General features: G+C 40.7%; 1 protein-coding gene across 12 annotated transcripts in view; it reads right to left on the reverse strand.

Moving 5' to 3' along the window:
- Window positions 1-18,836, reverse strand: part of cadm1a (cell adhesion molecule 1a) — a 338,433-nt gene that overhangs the window by 70,590 nt on the left and 249,007 nt on the right. For all 12 annotated transcript variants that reach the window (XM_069894892.1, XM_069894890.1, XM_069894894.1 and 9 more), the window contains 4 exons: window positions 7,481-7,627; window positions 5,936-6,088; window positions 3,299-3,436; window positions 2,338-2,523 (listed from right to left, as the gene is read on the reverse strand). In XM_069894892.1, coding sequence (XP_069750993.1) covers window positions 2,338-2,523; window positions 3,299-3,436; window positions 5,936-6,088; window positions 7,481-7,627 — 624 coding nt within the window. The remainder of the gene's footprint in view (window positions 1-2,337; window positions 2,524-3,298; window positions 3,437-5,935; window positions 6,089-7,480; window positions 7,628-18,836) is intronic.

The raw sequence follows: 18,836 nt of genomic DNA on the forward strand, positions 1-18,836 counted from the left end.
CATTGTCTGACTCGCTTAATGCAACCTAGATTGTATACCTAAAATGGATGAGAGGGGGGGGTGGGGGGGTGGCGTGGGAGGAGGGAGGGGAGAAAAAGTCACTGTATATGTGTGAAAAAGAAATAGTGTATATCATGGCTAATGTGATTTATGGTGTGAAAAAAAAAATTAAAAAAAAGAAACATAAACCCTCTGCAAACTCACCACCCCAGCAAACGTGCAGTAAAGGAGCAATAATTTGATCTTGCTTCAACCATCTTCATGAAAACACCACAGTGTCCAGTGCAGAAAATGCAGGAAGAAGGGGAATAGAGCTTTGGAAAGGTCAATGGGTCATGGTCAGACCTTCTTGGACAGTTGCCTGCCATTTGGAAGAGAAGACCATAACTTTAGAATCAAAACCAGGAGTTGGTCATATGACCCAAGGAGCCTGCTTTCTATTAAGACCATGGCAGATCTGGTTGTGGACTCAAGTCCACATACCTGCTTGTTCCCATAACCCCTTAATTCCCCTCCAATTTAAATACATTTAATGAGCCAGCCTTTACTACTACCTCGGGCAGAGAACTGCACAGATTCACTGCTCTCTGGGAAAAGCAGTTCTCTTCACCTCCATCCTTAATCTATTCCCCCAAACCTTGAGGCTATGTCCCTAGTTCTCGTCTCACCTCCCAGTGGAAATAACTTTCCTACCTCTTTCTTATCTATCCCCTTCATAATTGTATACATTTTTATGAGAGTTCCTCTCATTCTTCTGAATTCCAGCAAGTATAGAACATTACACAGTACAGGCCCTTCGGCCCATGACATTGTGCCAACCAAGGCTGACCCCATCGCCTTTGGAATTAACCAGTGAATGTCCACTGCCCTGACTCCAAAGTTCATGTAAGGAGACTTACAACTCCGCACAGTACTCCAGGCGCAGCCTCACTAATACCCTGTATAGTTGCAGCAGAATCTTCCTCCTCTTAAATCCAATCCCTCTGCAAATGAAGGCAAGTATTCCATTTGTTTTCCTGATGACTTGTTGCACCTGCAAACCAACCTTTTGTGATTCATTCACAACCACTCCCAAGTTCCTCTGAACAACTGCATGATGCAGTCTTTCACTATTTAATAATAACCTGATCCACATTTAGCAACATCGTAATCCATCTCCCAGACTCTTGCCCACTCACTTAACCATCTGTATCCCTTTGCAGCAGACTCTCCATATCCTTTGCACAATTTATTTTTCCCTCTGCCAAATAGTCCACATATATCATGAACTGTTGAGCGCCCAGCACCAAACCCTGTGCCACTCAACTCACCCTTGATTACCAACCAGAGACAAATCCGTTTCCTCAACTCTCTATATTCTATTGGTTAACCAATCCTCTATTCATGCATCCTTTTCTTATGGATAAGCCTTTTATGCAGCACCTTGTCAAATGCCTTCTGGAAATTTAAGTACATAACATCCACCTATTCCCCTCAATCCACTGTGCTTCTTATACCCTCAAAGAACTCCAGTACTCATGCACTGCCTTTCCTGAACACAATGCTGTTTCTGCCTGATGGAACATTTTATTACCTTCCCCTTCCTGAGCCATAGCGCATGTTCCAGCTGGGAACTGCCGGATATTTGTCAGAGTAGAGCAGCAGGAAAGATCAATGTTGTGGGTAAGTTGTTGAGCTGAGCGCAAGGCTGTATTAGTGGCCTGGGGCTCGTTGAATTGTTCACATGTTTGTGTCCTGTAAGTGGTTTTAATCACTAGCTGCCACTGATCTGAAGCATTTCCTGGTTTGGAATAAAGGGATATTTTAGGTTCAAGGTCATACTAATCAATTTCTGGAAACCTTGGTACGAGATCAACACTGGTACATGCAGTAAAACTCTATGATCTTGATTTCCTTTGAATATAAACAAGACACATCTCTCTACTTGCTTCACATTTCATTCAAATCCAATCACTCCATCGCCCATGGAACATAATATAGACCCCTCAGTGACATAGGACCATTTCCCTTCAGTTGGCTTGGTTACAGTTACGCCCAGTGGCCAGCTTCCAAGTGATGGAACCATCCTTTGCTTCAGAAAGCATTCCCATATTTATGCTGATTACTGTGGTAATAACAGTAGTCCCCCACAACAAAGGGCTGGCAACAATAAGCCATTCAAACAGCTCTGAGTCTGCAGCAGGTTAAGGAAATGAAGCAAAAAAAAAACAAGAATGTATATTCGCTGATTATTGGATTCTGATGTAACCAGTTCCACTGATGATATTACTCTATGGGAAGTTACTAAAGGTAATGCTGAATGCAGCTAAGTGGCAGTCACTTTTACTTTTTACTCACATTGCACATCCAGGTATCGCTGAGCTTGCAGATCTTTTATTGTCTGCAGGTCCTTCACTGCTGGATGCTCCACCTGGCAGGTGACGGGCAATCCATCATCCAGGCGACTCACTTGCAGAACAAGCTTACTGGTAACATTGAACAGCTTCTCTTCCTTGGGGTCCTCTTCAAAGTTACTTGTACTTTCTTGAGAAGAGGCAGAAATTTATCAACATTATTTATTAAAATGTTGGTTGCCACTCCAAAAAACATCTTTTCAAACATAAAGAACAAAGCCCTTTAGAGATCATGCTTTCACTGTTCAGAGTTTCAAAGGTGTACTGTTCAGGACTTTTTTAAGGATCAACTGAAGCAGGAGCCAGCTGCCTGGAGCATAGTTTAAGCAGCAGAATGCCCAGGGTAAACAGTCATTGCTAAGTCTTATTCCCACATCACCAATGCACTTGCTGGTTAGGGATTGACCCATGGGGTTTGTGGCCTCCTTTCAGTTAAGATGTGAGGAAGCACGGGGACTTCACCAGGAAGGGAACTACCTCATCAATACCTTGTCCAACTCCTGGCCTTGTCAGCTTCACACTGAGGGGTTCACCTCCAGCTCTTCACAATGAATGGGGTTGCGTCTTCTCTGCAGTCAGGCTCAATTACTGAAAGAAGCGGGTTTTCTGCTGGTTGTGAGAACTGCATTCAGTCAGAAACCACACCTCCTGCTGCAGGGCCCTGAAATATCCTGAAAATTTGTGCTTTTACATGCAGGCCTCTTTGCTTTTCCTCTATCTGGGAGATGGCCACTGGTCATCACTTGGAGGGATTACGCTAGGGGTCAGGAGGGAGGAGTTGGTATAGATAGATGTGAAGGATGACATGAATGGTAAACTGCAGGAAATGGTTTGAGCTGGGAGCTACAGTAGTGTTTGGGATGAGGGTAAGTGCTCCCTATTGATTAGTGGGAATGAATCCTCACCTTCCAATTCCTGGTCACCCTTCAACCACTTGATCACGGCAGCAGGCTTGCTCCCAGTCGTGCTACAGGTAAATTCGACCTCCTCCCCCTCATTCACCACGTCCTTGTTGGCATCGATTGTTGGAGTTTCTGGTGGAACTGTTGGGGAGAAAGAAGAGAGCAGATGGATCGGGACATGTGGACCATCAACATATTAGAAGAGCAATGGGGGATTCTCAACATACTGTTAGTTTACACTTTCACCTTCAGAATTGCATTTCAATCCTGCTCCCTCACTGACAGCAAGCTGTTGCAGGTTATGATGCAGCAAAATGACTTCCCAGGGTCCTACTGCCCTCTTCGTATTGCTGGCCTTGCATTCTCATGCTGCAGTAATAGTGCTCAGAACTCCTCTATACCCTTCTGCCCAGCTCCTAACCAGCTGGTCCCAACCCCCACTATCTCTGCATTAATTGACCCCACACACATGATTAAAAAGGTACCCCTTTGATTTTATCAGTCTGAGATTTCAATCCTCCCTAACCCCTCCACACTTCCTCCCATGAACCTACCAACTCCCCTCCAACCATCCCTCCACCACAATCCTCCTTCTCCTCCAATCCCTCCTCCCCAACTAACCCGCCCACTCTCCCCAACACTCACCATCCTCCAACCATCCCCCAATCCTCACTCACTTCCAACCTTCACCACACTCCTCACCCCCACCAACTTCCCACGCCACACCTCCCCATCACCTCCATCCCTCCTCTACCTCCTTCCCTCACCCTACCTCTAACCCTCCTCCACTCCAACTCGCCCCCTTCCCGCCAACCCTCCCCACCGCCCAACCTTTGCCACCCTGTCCATCCCCTTCCCTTCCTCCAAACCCCCTCCTCCAGCCCTCATCCCAATCCTCCCCCAACCATCCCCACTTCCTCCATCCCTCCTCTCCTCAGCCCTCCAAATCTCCTCCAACATTCCCTATCCTCCATCCCTCCACAATCCTTGAGGGGTTGTGAAACTAGATCACTGGTGGAAAACACGTTCTAAAGATTGGAAAAGTGAAGGCTCTGGGGAATTGGCACAGAAAAGGATCTGAAATCTGGGTGGGATCAGCCACAATCACACTGAATGACAGGTAAACAATCTAGTTTCCTGTGTCCCAGTGTACCAACAGTACAATTCCCAGTTGCTCTGACCTGAACTGAGGCTGTTCAGTTGTTTCAGGGGTAGTTGGATTTTCTCCCTTTGCCAGGAGCTGGCATTCCCACCCTGTCGTGGGATATGCCGGACTAATGTGGCACACCAAAGTAAAATAGATCGAACACTGATGCACAATCGATTGACAATGCAATCAAACACCGCTGTCAAACTTACAATGCATCTCCAAAGTGCAAATAGGGGAAATAATGGATGATTGGAAATGGTTACACAGCAGATGTTTAGATTTTAGATTTATTGTCAGAGTACATACATGACATCACATAAAACTCTGAGATTCATTTTTCTGTGGGCGAGGCAGAATTACTACTGATTGGTTGTACAAAAAAAACTGTACACAGCGTATATATGTAAATAAAGATCTGTAAACAAACAGACTGTGCAATACAAAGAGAATTTTAAAAAAAACAATAAAATGCACAAGTAAGAGTCCTTAAATAAGTCCCTGATTGAGTTTGTAGTTGAGGATTCTGATGGTGGAGGGGTAGCAACTGTTTTTGAACCCAGTAGTGTGAGTCTTGTGGCACCTACACCTGACGGCAGCAGCGAGAACAGACCGTGTGCTGGGTGGTGTGGATCCTTGATGATTGCTGCTGCTCTCATCATGGCAGTGTTCCCGGTAGATGTTCTCAATAGTGGGGAGGGTTTTGCCTGTGATGTCCTGGGCTGTATCCACTACCTTTTGGAGGGCGTTATGCTCAGGGGTATTGGTGTCCCCATACAGAACCTTGATGCAGATGGTCAGCACACTTTCCACCATATATTTTTCTTTTAAAAATATTTTTACCACACATCTGTAGAAATTTGCCAGGGTTTCCAGTGTCATACCAAACCTCTGCAAACTCCTGGGGCTTATAGGATTTTGGATACCATTAAATGTAGAACATTATGGGCTAATCAAGTTACAGGTCTTTCAGCAACCTCTTCATTGTTCAGCTGCAAGTATGGACGACAGATGCATGGTGATGTACTAATCTGTGCTGCTGCCTTCCTGCTGGAGTCAGCTTCAATCTTGACCTCCAGATGAGCTTTACTTGAGCTTCTCTCAGAGGTTCCAGTTCCCTCCCACTTCCCAGCATTGTGTTGGTTGTCAATCACCCCAAGGGAGCAGGTGAACAGCAGGAGAATTAGGGCAAGTTGGAAGGCATCTAAGGCAGAACAGTTACTGGGGAATTGGATTGTACTCAGAGCTGGCACAGGCCAGATGGGCCAAATTACCTCCTTTCTCACAAGAAATGCAAAAACTTTATTTTTAATTTGATTTCTCCACTAAACAGAGAAATTATGGATTTGCAACTATTTAATAAATAGCCCAAACCCTCCATTTGCAGATCCTTTAAAAAAAATCAAGCAAGATCAATAGGAGATAGAAAGTTAAGCAGAGAACCTGTCCAAAGAAAATATTTAGCCACTCTAAGAGGTAGAACTGCCACTCACCAAGGACCGTAATTGTAGCAAAGGCTTCCTGGGGTGGATCAGTGTACAGCTGGCAGACATACTTTCCTTCATCCACTAACGAAACGTTTGACAAGGAGACCCGTAGCTCACTGCTTGAGAAGTTAACCAGCTGAAACCGGTTGTCTTTCAAAGCTGCAAGATTGAAGATGATAAAGGTTTAACTTTAATAAAAGAGCAATTCAGAATTATTTGAATATTTCAGGAAATAAAAGAATGTCAAATATTGATGATTGAGCTAAGGAAAAGCATCAGATGCTGAAAAAAAACAGAAAATGCAAAATTTTAAAGTACATACGCAGGTCATTGATGTGGAGTGATAAAAATAAGAGCTGGAGAAATTTGAATGGGTAAATGAGTCATTGTAGAGGATTCATGAGCCATGTGATAGCTATAACATTCACTCCTGGAGCCTGGATTATGAAGATCATTTCCTCACAGAATTCGCTCTGTATTTTCCTCCTCAATTTCCAACTCCTACTATGTGATCCCACTACTAGACTCAGCTTCCTCTCTCCTCCTTCTGTAGGGAATGCTCCATCCATGACTCCCTTGTCCACTCATACCTTCTCACCAATCACCTCTTTGGCACCTTCCCCTGTGACTGCAGGAAGTGTCTCACTTGCACCCACATCTCCTCCAGCACCACCATTTGTGACTCCAATCAGTCCTTCCAAGTGAAGCAACACTTCACTTGTGTATCTGTGGGAATTATCTACTGCATCCAGTGCTCCTGTTGAGGCCTTTCCTACATCAGAGAGACTGGATGGAGACTGGAAGATCACTTCGCTGAGCACCATCTCTCTGCCCGCATCAAGGACAGGGATGCCCCAGTGGCTAACTATTTTAATTCTGCACCCCACTCCCACGCTGACACGTCTGTCCATGGCCTCAAGCACTGTAACACCTAATTTTCCATCTGGGGACTCTCCAACCAGATGGCATGAACATCGACTTCTCTGGTTTCTGCTAGACTACCCCCCGTTCTCCCTCTCTTCCTCATCCTTCTGTCTCCTTTCCTCCAGTTCTGCTCTCCCTTTCCTCTCCATTCCCAGAGCCATCTCCCCCTCCTCCTGTTTGCTAGTGTGCCCTCCCTCCCTTATCCACCTATTACCTCCTGCCTATGGGACTGTGCTCTTCCCCCACCATTTTGTTCAGGTGCCTGCCTACATTTTGTTCATACCTTGATGAAGGGCTCAAGTCCGCAAAATTCTTTATGCATCTTTATCTTTCCTATACAAAGTACATTGTTTGACCTGCTGAATTTCCCCAGCTTTGTGTTTTTACTTCATTCTCTATTCTGGTAAGATCTGGATAGGAGATGGTTCAGACTCATTTGGGCTGAATAGTCTCCTTAATTATCACAGTAAAGTACCAGAGAGTAGTTAAGATTGTGTTTATCCCTAAGACGGAGGGGGAGTGTGGAAGTGAGGTTCTTCATCCACCTCCTCAGGAAACAAAGCAGCAATGAGGGGCACACACGACTCTGCTCGACATCAAGTGCAAACCCTAGGTCAGGAAACTTACGTCGCACTTCCCTGAAATAAATTGTCTGTCGACTTGGATTCAGCAGCTGAATGACAGAGTCATCGTTGTTCTTCACCCGACAGCTGATGGTTGCCATCTCTCCCTCCACCACCACCACATCATCTGTCACCAGGTTCTGGGCATCAACTGCATCAAATCAAAACTGACAAGTTAGACATGGCAAAATGTAATGACACGACAAGCTGCCCCACCAAGCCTCACCTTGTGCTCCCTGCTTCCCAGGAGACAATCCCATCAAAGAGAAGCAAGACACTTCCTTTAATACACCAACTCCCTGCGGCTGAGAAGGCAAGTATTTGGTCAACGTACAGAAAACTCTGGAGTAACGTCAGAGGCAAACAATGCACACACTAATGGAATAACCAGCCCTTCTAGGTACACTCACATGTCACAGACTTCGTCAATAAAGATTTATAGAGTCAGAGATCCCACATCTATCCCATGTCATTGTCCCCTCATTCCTAGCACTCTCTCCCAATTCTCACTCAAATACCAGAAGCAACTAACCGACCCGACCAACCCTACGTCTTTGGGATCTGGGAGGAAATCAAATGTGAAATACACATTGGCATGACAAGTGTGAATCGAATGGATACAGTGAGAAACCTTTCTCCAGGCAAGTGATTAAAACCAGACAGCATGAGCTTGTGAGGAGTAAGAGGGCTTGATGGATCTGAGATGGGGGCAGTAGGCATTTGGAGGTAGAAAAAGAATCCAGATGAGCTCTTGAATCGCAAAGACAGAGACAGAAATGGGCCATGTGCTGGGAAATAGGGTTTCTATCACAGACCGTAAGGGTTCAATGGGGCCGAAGGGGCTGTTTCTGCACTGAATGACTCCATGAAACCAGAGCATCCAGGGGAAATCCAAGCGGTTACAGGGAGAACATGCAAACTCCAGGCAGACAGCGTCGGAGGTCAGTATGCAATCTGGGACCTGATGCAAATGTTCTGTTGCTAAACCCCTGTCCTTGTGGATCTGGACAAAGCTCACAATATAACTCACACAACCACACTTCAGGCTGACTGAGCACGCTACAATGTCACTTCAAAGCTTCACTTTGTCACCTGGCTCAGGTGCACTCCAGAAATACATTCACAGCCATAGGAACAAGGTTGTTTAAATCTAGTTTTGTGGATGGGATAAAAGTACAGTTATGCCGTTGGGTCCAGGCCTGTATTCCCACACCCAGTGTGAATGCGTTAGCATCGAGGATGTTGACAATCTGGATCCCTTGCTCCCAAGGATCCTGAACTCCTGCCACTGTCAACAGGGAGACCAGCTTGGACATGTGACTGACAAGATGGTTACATTCAGATTCACCATCTAATGGGCGGATTTTTGCAAACTCTTCACTCACATTTGGATTTGTGTCTGAAATATCACCAACCAACCCCTTCCAATGGGCAAGTAAAGATACAAGAGCTAAAACAGTTTGTCAACCATTCTATTGTCATTTTTTTGTGGAGACCACTAATGTTCAAATTCACTGCTGGCTTTGATCCCATCTACTTTATCAAAAGCTTTTGTCACCAATAAGATGCAAGCTGACTGTTATCCAAGCCCAGCCAATTCTCTTGGCTTCATCTTCCTCAATGCTATTTCATTAAATTTGACCACATCTCAGATACATATTTATCCCTGAGTTGGCACTCATGAGAGCATTTAATTGTCCTATCACATTTTGTACTAGCATGTCCCAACTTCTTGCGGTGTCGATTTGGAAAGTTAATCTCTCCCTTGCTCGAACATTAGTCACTGAGGTAAGATCGTGTGAATGCTATTCCATACATGTGGAGTTCAATCTGGTTAAGTGTGAAGTGATGCACTTTGGAAAGTTGACCTTGAAGGTGGAGTATGTGGTTAAGGGCAGGATTCGTAAGAGTGTGAGGGAATAGAGGGGGTTTAGGGTCCAAGTTCACAGCTTCAAGATTGCTATGCAAGTTAATAAGGTGGTTAAGAAGGCATAAGGTGTGCAGGCCTTCAGTAGTCGAGGGACTGAGTTCAAGAGCCTTGGTATAATGTTGCAGCTCCATAAAACTCTGATTAGATCACACTTAGGAATATTACATCCAGTTCTGGTTGTCTCACAACAAGAAAGATGTGGATGCTTTAGACAGGAAGCAGAGGAGATTTACCAGGATGTTACCTAGATTGGAGAACACATCATATGAAGTAAGATTGATAGAGCCAGGGCTTTTCTCTTTCGAGCAACCAAGGATGAGAGATGACTTAATAGAGGCATATAAGATTATGAGAAGCTTGGATAGGGTGGACAGACAGCACATTTTTCCTGGGATGACAATAGCAAGTGTCCGAAGATGCCTGATTAAGGTGAGTGAAGGAATGTTTAGTGATGTTAGAGGTAAGTTTTTTTTTACACACACAGAGAGTAGTGGGTTATTTAAAAACATTGCTAGAGGTGATGGTGGAGGCTTGTATGACAGGGACATTCAAAAGACTTTTATACAGGCACATAGATACAGGAAAAATAATGCGTTATGGGCATGAAGTTGGGAAAAATTAAATTGCTGTAGAGTAGGTTTTTGAAGGTAGGGATAGTCTTGTGGGCTGAAAAGCCTATACTGTGCTGCTAAGCTCTATGTCTAATGTACCTGCACAAATTTTACAGAAGGCAAACAGTATGATATTCTTTATTCAAATATCAGAGCATAGATTTATTTTTTCAGCCACATGGGGCCCTGGAGCGCTTTGCTGAGATCTCATCTCCCTATCTCAGGAATGATCCATTTGTAAAGGAAGGCTGACCAGATTAGCTCCTGGAATGGTGGACTGGTTCTGGGTAATCAATTGTGCAGGTTTGGTCTGTGCTCCAGTTTAAGAGAATGAGAAGTCATCTCACTGAAATAGAAACATTCTCTGGGATTGATGATAGTCAAGGTAAGGTGGTTCCAGGCTTGGGGCACTGCCAAAAAACAGGTCGGATATTCAGGGTGAGATGAAAAGAAACAGCTTCAACTCATTAGGATGGTTAGGGTCAGGATTTATGTGCATTTGGAAAGTCTAAGTTAGATTAGAGACAGTCAGCATTGCTTTGTGATGGGAATGTCATGAGGATTTTGAGACAAAAGAGGTGGTTGATGAGTGTAGGGCAGTGTCTGATGTCTGCACGGACTTTAGTACTGCATTTGACAAGGTTCACTCATGGTAGGCTGATTCAGAAGATGCATGGGATTCATGGGGAGTTTGGATATGGAACTGGCTGCCTCACGGAGGGTAGTGGAAGCATGGTGTTACTTGCGCTAGAGAACTGTGACCACTGGTATTCTGTCAAGATCTCGTTGGGACCCCTGTTGTTTCTTATATTTATAAATAATTTGTTCAAAGAAAGAACCACCATTCAATACAGTAAAAACTGAGCAGGTCAAACAATGTACTTTTCTAGCAAAAATGATGATACATAACCAACGTTTCAGGCTTGAACACTTTCTGACCTAATGAGTCTCTCCAGCATTGTGTTTTTACTTCAATCACAGTGTCTGCAGACTTTTGCATTTTACTCTACCATTTAATACAATTGTGGCTGAAATGACCAAACATGGAAAGGTGATCTACTTTCAATTCTCTTCCTTGTGCAGGAAGTTTGCACAATTACATCATATTGCCAGAGTGTGCCTTCGCATCTTACAAATGTCTTGTTGGCAATTTATTAATATTGCCAGAAAGAAACTTTATTTACCATTAATTATTTTCAGAAGATAGCAAGTAACCAATTAATGGGCACTTCTGTCATAGATGCCTGTGTCCATAACTTTCCCTCCCTTCTCATAGAAAAGATTGCATGGGTCAACCAAATTAACTGGATGTGACAGTGAGTGTCAATCACTGGGGTGCACAGAGGGAACGTTGCCAGCAGAGGGAGTTTTGTTGCCTCACCATTCTAAATAACAAATGTTTCTTCCCTGATTGTCCGAATTGAGCACAAGCTTGCTCTCACGGAATTCACAAATCACCAACAAAGTATCTGGGAAATTGTGAAAAAAGTAAATAAACAAGCACAAAATATGGGTAAATAAGAAAACCTGCAATGCTGGGGTGTGGTGTCGTGCACAATACAAAATATGTTATTTAATCTGCATTGGTTGACGTGTGTTCAGTTGATGCAGTTTTTCATCACGTTAAATGTCAATAGAGTGGTTTTCAAGGAGTGCAATCCCTAGTAACACGAGGGCAGGTCTATGAAGGATTTGTACATCTACTCAGCAAACATCCCTTCCTTGAGCTTGCGAATAATGATCTGGATGGAGTAAGGGGCACTGAGAGAAAGGAATATGTACATGAAACATTAGTGCAAGTTGCACCATGAGCCAGAGCAAACCATGTTGGTTCTTCTGGTGCACTTGCCTCATGAAGTATGAATGAGGTCATGACCACAGCCTTTATCTCGGAGTCTTTGTTCCCAAGCCCCTACAATTGTCAGCAGTGAATGGACCACCCACCACAATCATAACATCGCAGGTATTTTGGAAAACTTAACTTGGAATGGTGTTTAAATTACAATTAATGTGCCTTCGACAAGAGTCTGTTCCTGGAGGAAGGAACAAGATGAATTGTGCTTCCTGGCAACTGATACAAACAATCCTAATTTTTAAAGTGGCTTTAGTAGAACTAAGTGGGAAACCGTAGGAACTTTACAACATTATGAGAGGTATTGACAGGGTAGATAGTCAGAACTTTTCCCTCCAGGTAAAACTTCATTTAAGGGCTTTGCTTGTTAGAGGACTCACATGATGGAGTAGCGGCCAGTCGGGTAAAACCAGCCCTCTCCAGAAAAAAAGAAAAAAGTCAGGAAAAGACAAAGCTTAACAAATATAAAATACAAGAAATAGAAGCTGAAGTTACAGAGAAGAGAAAGAAGATGGCACCCAAGAAGGAGAAAGTAAAAACAACTGGAAAAAAAGAAAAGTCACCAGAAAAGAAAGAAGGCCTTACCTACACGAAGGAACAGGGAGCTGTGGTGGTGAGGAGCACCCGATCACCAAGGTTGGTGCCTGCCCTGCGGAGTCACGACCTCCTGACCGGTGGACTTAAAAAATGGCTCTCGGAACCAAACAAAAGTGCGCCACTGTGCAATCAAAGGAAAAAGAAAAAACCGACGGGAGGGGTGCTCAGCAGAGGAGCAGACAGCCACAGCGCGACCAGCTGAGGGACGCCCGACACCAGGGCGCTCAGCTGGAGGATGAAGATGGCAGGACGGGAAGGAGCAAGAAAAAACATGAGGGAGAAAGACGGTGGGGTGATCAATGGCAGGAGGACGACAGACGGGCAGCCCAGGAGGGGAGGACCAACAGCAAGAGGAGGCCTGACAAAGAGATATAAGCAACTCGTCAGGAAAAACAGAAGAGACACAGACACAAAGATGCGAAGAAGACACAAACACAGGTACAGACACAGAAGAAGAGGAAGAAGAAGACCAAGATCTTCACAGAGAAATAGAAGGTAAAACAGATGGACTGGTATAGATAAAGCCTTTTTTGAAGAACAAATGAGATCATTAAAATTATGATTATCATTAGAATTTAGTGCAATTAAAAGAAAAATGAAAATAGCAGAAGATAAAATGCAAAGTTTAAAACTGGTCATGACAGAAATAAGGAAAAGAGTAGAGAATGTGGAAGAGCAGGAAACGGCTGTAGAAATGGAAGTAAATGATTTAAAAGAAAAATTGGAAGAAAGTGACAAAAAAATTAAAGAGACAAGAGTTGTTATCTCAGAAAATTGATATGTTGGAAAATTATCGTAGGTGAAACAACATAAAAATAGTGAGCCTGAAGGAGGGTGAAGAAGGCACAGAAATGAGTGAATTTATAAAAGGATGGATCCTGAAGGTCCTGGGAATGACAGAAATGCAGGAAGAAATGGAAATAGAAAGGGCACACAGAGAACTACCTCCGAAACCACAGACACATCAAAAACCAAGATCCATCTTATTAAAATTTTTGAGATACACAAGAGAAAATATACTGGAACAAGCAAGGAATAAAGTTAGAGAAGATAATAAGCCATTGGAGCACAAGAATCAAAAAATATTTTTTTACGCAGACATAAGTTTTGAACTCTTAAAGAGGAGGAAGGAGTTTTATACAGCAAAAATTATTTTATGGGAAAAAGGTTACAAATTCATATTAAGACATCCAGCCGTGCTTAAAATATTTATACCCAGGGAGCAAAACAGACTGTTCTCGGATCCAGACAAAGCACAAGAATTCGCAGAACGTTTGCAGGAAAGAAGGAGAGATGAAGAGATGTAACAAGACAGAAGAACGGTGATAAAGTATATATAAAGATGTATAAACAATGTATATGTAAAGAACTAAAGAGGGAAAAGAGAAGGGAAGGAAGGAATCAAGGGGGAAAAGAGAGAGCTTTATTATGTGTAAACAAAAAATGTTTTCTGGGGAGGGCTGGGGGGAGAGGGAATAACAGTCACTGCAAAATCAGTTGACACTTGCGAGCAAGATCGCAATCCAAATGGAAAGGGGAGTTGTGGTTGTGGCAAGGGATAAGGGGCAACTCGGGGGTTGGGGGGGGGGGCATTTGGGGTTAAGGTATTATTGGGTGTGGGAATTGTTGGAGTCTTTTATGTTTTAAATGTGTTGTCATACACTGAGTTTAAAAAGGGAAAACTAAGAAATGAAATTGGGAAAAAGGGGGATGGAGGTGGTGAGGAAGCAGAAAAGCGGTGTAAGCAAGATACAAGATGGCCACATTGAACTATATGACTATAAACATTAATGGAATACATAACCAAATTAAAACGAAGAGGCTACTAAGTTTACTGAAGAAAGAAAAATTAGATATAGCATTTGTGCAGGAAACGCATCTAACTGAAGTGGAACATAACAAATTAAAGAGAGACTGGGTAGGAAACGTAGCAGCAGCATCGTATAATTCAAAAGCTAGAGGTGTAGCCATATTAGTTAACAAAAATGTACCAATCAAAATAGAGGATGAAATAATGGATCCAGCAGGGAGGTATGTAATGATAAAGTGTGAGATAGACTCAGAATTTTGAAATTTGCTCAATATATATGCACCTAATGAGGAGGATCAAAAGATTATGCAGGATATTTTTTTGAAGATTGCAGACACACAGGAAATACACAGGAGGGGATTTTGACCTTAATTTGGATCCAATGTTGGATAAAACTGGACAAAATGCTATCAAAAAGAATAAAGTAGCAAAATTTATGGTTAAATCAATGCAGGAAATGAAACTTATGGATATATGGAGGAGGCAAAACCCAAGAGAGAAGGAATATTCATATTATTCGAGTAGGCATAAAACATACTCAAGGATTGATATGTTTTTGTTGTCAGCTCATATTCAAGGGAGAGTGAGGAAAACTGAATATAAAGCTAGACTACTATCAGATCACTCACCCCTGTTATTAGCAATAGAACTGGAGGACATCCCACCAAGAACATATGGAGGTTAAACTCTATGCTACTTAAATGACAGGAATTTAGAGAGTTTATTGAATGCCAAATTAAAACATATTTTGAAATAAACATAGAATCAGTGAAAGACAAATTTATTATGGGAAGCATAGAGGACAGATAATAAGTTATGTAACTAAGATGAAAAAGGATAGTATAGATCTTCTAGCCATTAGTGTAAGAAAAGCAATCATACGATCCGCAGGAAGAGATAAATAAGTCAAATCTATCATAGGTAATCCAAAAATTGCAGTAATGGGATGTGGTTGTAAATCAATATTCAAAACAGTAGATATAATGGAAAAAATTTCCTTCCAATAATTCTGTAAAGAGGGACAGGACCAAAATATATGTGTAAGGGAAGCTATTTCCAATTGACCTTTATCACATATAGGATTGATATGAGAATAAAAGCGATGGAGTTTATCTTTAGACATATGAGCTCTATGAACAACTTTAAACTGTATTAGTGAATGTTTTGCACATAGAGAAGAAGAAGATCTATACTATTGAATTGGAAAGAGGTTAATCCACCCACTGTTTTCCAATGGTTTACCCAAACTATACTATGTTTAAATTTAGAGAAAATTAGAAACTCTGTCTATGAATCCCCTTCTAAGTTTGAGTTAACCTGGCGACCATTTATTCAATATTTTCATTTGTGGTGAGTTGATCTGGCTCTGTTTTCTTTCTATGATTATGTATGATAATTGGGCTGTAAGATGAGATCGGAGTGATCGGCGTGGTTTAGCTATATCTGTAGGTTTTTTTTTAAGTTTTTTTAATTCAGATTTGTTTTTTCTTCTTTTTTGGGGTTTTTTTTTCTCTTTTTTCATATATTGTTATTAATTATATCTTTTTTTTTAGAGATAGTTCACACCCTAAACTGATCTAAATTTTTTTATGATATATTTTTATTCTGTAATATTATTGTTTAATATCTCTGTATTAATTCATTACTTACTATGCATTTTTTATATCTCTTTGAACTGTATGTGTTTATAAATTATAATAATAATAATAATAAGATGAAAAAGGATTACAATCGGGAAATAAAGCAGTTGGAAAGGGAGATAGTAAGTACAGAAAAGGAACTAGTAAAAAGGGATGATATGACGAAAAAGAGAGAATTAGCGGACAAAAAATTAAAATACGAAACATTACAAATGTATAAGGTGGAGAAGAACATAATGAAAACAAAGCAAAAGTATTATGAACTGGCAGAAAAAAACACAAAATATTAGCCTGGCAACTTAAAACAGAACAAGGTAAAAGAACTGTATTGGCATCAAGGAAAAAGGACAAACAAATTACATACAACCCAGCAAAGATTAATGAAAACTTTAAGGAATTTTATGTATAATTATACCAAACTGAGAACGAGGGGAAAGGTGATAAAATAGAGGAGTTTTTAGCTAAAATTGGTCTGCCGAAATTGCAAGAAGAGGAACAAAACAAACTAATAAAACCATTTGAAATAGAGGAAGTACAGGATATATTAAAGAAACTGCCAAAAAATAAAACACCAGGAGAGGATGGATTTCCAATAGAATTTTATAAAACATTTAAAGAGTTATTCATTCCTCCTCTCCTGGAAGTAATGAACCAGGTAGAAGAAACACAAAACTTGCCAGATTCATGTAAGACAGCAATAATTACAGTAATACCTAAGATGGGGAAGGATCCATTAACACCAGCATCATAGAGACCAATATCTATACTTAACTCAGATTATAAGATAATGCTGAAATTATTAGCAAACAGATTGGCCGACTGTATACCAAAAATAGTAAAACAAGATCAAACTGGATTTATTAAGAATAGTAGATAATGTCTGCAAACTTGTTAATCTAATTCATCCAGTTCAAGGAAATAAGAAACCAACAGTGACTGTTGCTTTAGACGACGAAAAAGCCTTTGAAAGAGTAGAGTGGAATTACTTATTTAAAGTATTACTGAAGTTCAATCTACCAGAAAAAATATATTAATTGGATTAGAGCATTGTATAATGGACCGTTGGTGAAGGTAGTAGTAAATGGATATGTATCGAACCAATTTAAATTAAGTAGGTCAACTAGACAGGGATGTTCATTATTCCCCTCATTGTTCACCTTAGCAATAGAACCTTTGGCAGAACTGATAAGAATAGAAAATAAAAGGGATAAAAATAAAGGAGAAGAGGTATAAAATCAGCTTATTTGCAGATGACATCATAGTATACCCAACAGAACCAGAGATATCAATAAAAGAATTACATAAGAAATTGAAGCAATATGGAGAAATATCGGGGTACAAGATCAACGCAAAGAAAAGTGAAGTGATGCCAATGAGTAATGCGGATTATACAGAATTTAAAAAAGAATCACCATTTAAATGGCAAGCACAAGCAATCTGATATCTAGGTATCAGGTTAGATAATAACTTAAGTCACTTATACAAACTAAATATTCAGCCACTAATAAACAAATTGCAGGAAGACTTAGAACATTGGAAAGAATTACCACTAATGTTGATAGGGAGGTTAAACTGCATTAAAATGAACGTGTTCCCAAGGATACAATACTTATTTCAAATGTTACCAATTCCCTTAACAGAAAAATTCTTTAATGAACGAAAGAGAATAATAAGGAAATTCTTGTGAAAAGGGGGTGAAAAACCGAGGATAGCGTTAGATAAATTAACAGAGAGGTATAACCAAGGTGGTTTGCAGTTAACAAACTTTAAAAATTATTATAGAGCAGCACAATTAAGGTATTTATCAGATTTTTACCAGAAAAGGGAAAAAGCAGACTGGACTAAGATAGAACTAGATAAAATAGGGGAGAAGGTACCGGAACATATAATTTATAAGTGGGATGAAAAGTTGGTGCAATATTAAAAACTCACCAGTACTGCATCATTTACTTAATATATGGAAGATCCACTTAGAAAGGAAAAAAAAACAAATTACCAAATACCAAAATTATTATTGACGCAAAATCCACTAATTCCTTTTACAATAAATAACCTTTCCTTTAGAGAATGGGAGAGAAAAGGAATCAAAAGAATAGAAAATTGTTTTTTTGAGAAATAATTTATTAACATTTGAACAGTTGAAGTACAAATATGGAATAACTCATAGTACAATGTTTGGATATCATCATTTGAAAGCTTATTTGAAGGATAAATTGGGAAACAAATTGAGATTACCAGAGGAAGCAGCTTTGAATATGTGATTACAGACATAATGATAATTAAAAGATTTATAACAATCATATACATTAAGCTGCAAGATAATGAAAATGATGAAATAAGCTATAAACCTAAACAAAAGTGGGAAAAGGATTTAAACATAAAGATAAAAAATGAAACATGGGAAAAGTTATGTTCTGGAACTATGAAGAATACAATAAACACAAGGTTACGCATGATACAGTATAATTGGTTACACAGGCTATATATCACTGCTCAAAAATTAAAAGAATGGGATCCAACAGTATCAGATAGATGTTTTTGCTGTAAGAAGGAAATGGGAACAACAATACATGCAATTTGGGCATGTACGAAAGTGAATACGTTTTGGGAAGAACTAAACCAGATATTAAATAAAATCCAGAGATCTTTCTTTTAAGTAAAAGAAGAAGTAAAGAATTAGGGCTCAAATTGGATGAAGTGCAAAAAAGATTTATGATGATAACCTTAGTTGTAACAAAAAAATGTATAATGTCAACTTGGAAATCAGAAGAGAGCCTGAGAGTACAGCAATGGTACATGGAAATGAATAAATGTATTCCATTGGAAAAAAATAACATATAATTTAAAAAATAAAGTCACATTGTTTGAACAAATTTAGGAACCATACATGGAACATAACAGAGAGAGCTTCCTCAGACCT

The sequence above is a fragment of the Narcine bancroftii genome, chromosome 8 (genome assembly GCF_036971445.1).
Source record: "Narcine bancroftii isolate sNarBan1 chromosome 8, sNarBan1.hap1, whole genome shotgun sequence".
Lineage (NCBI taxonomy): Eukaryota > Metazoa > Chordata > Chondrichthyes > Torpediniformes > Narcinidae > Narcine > Narcine bancroftii.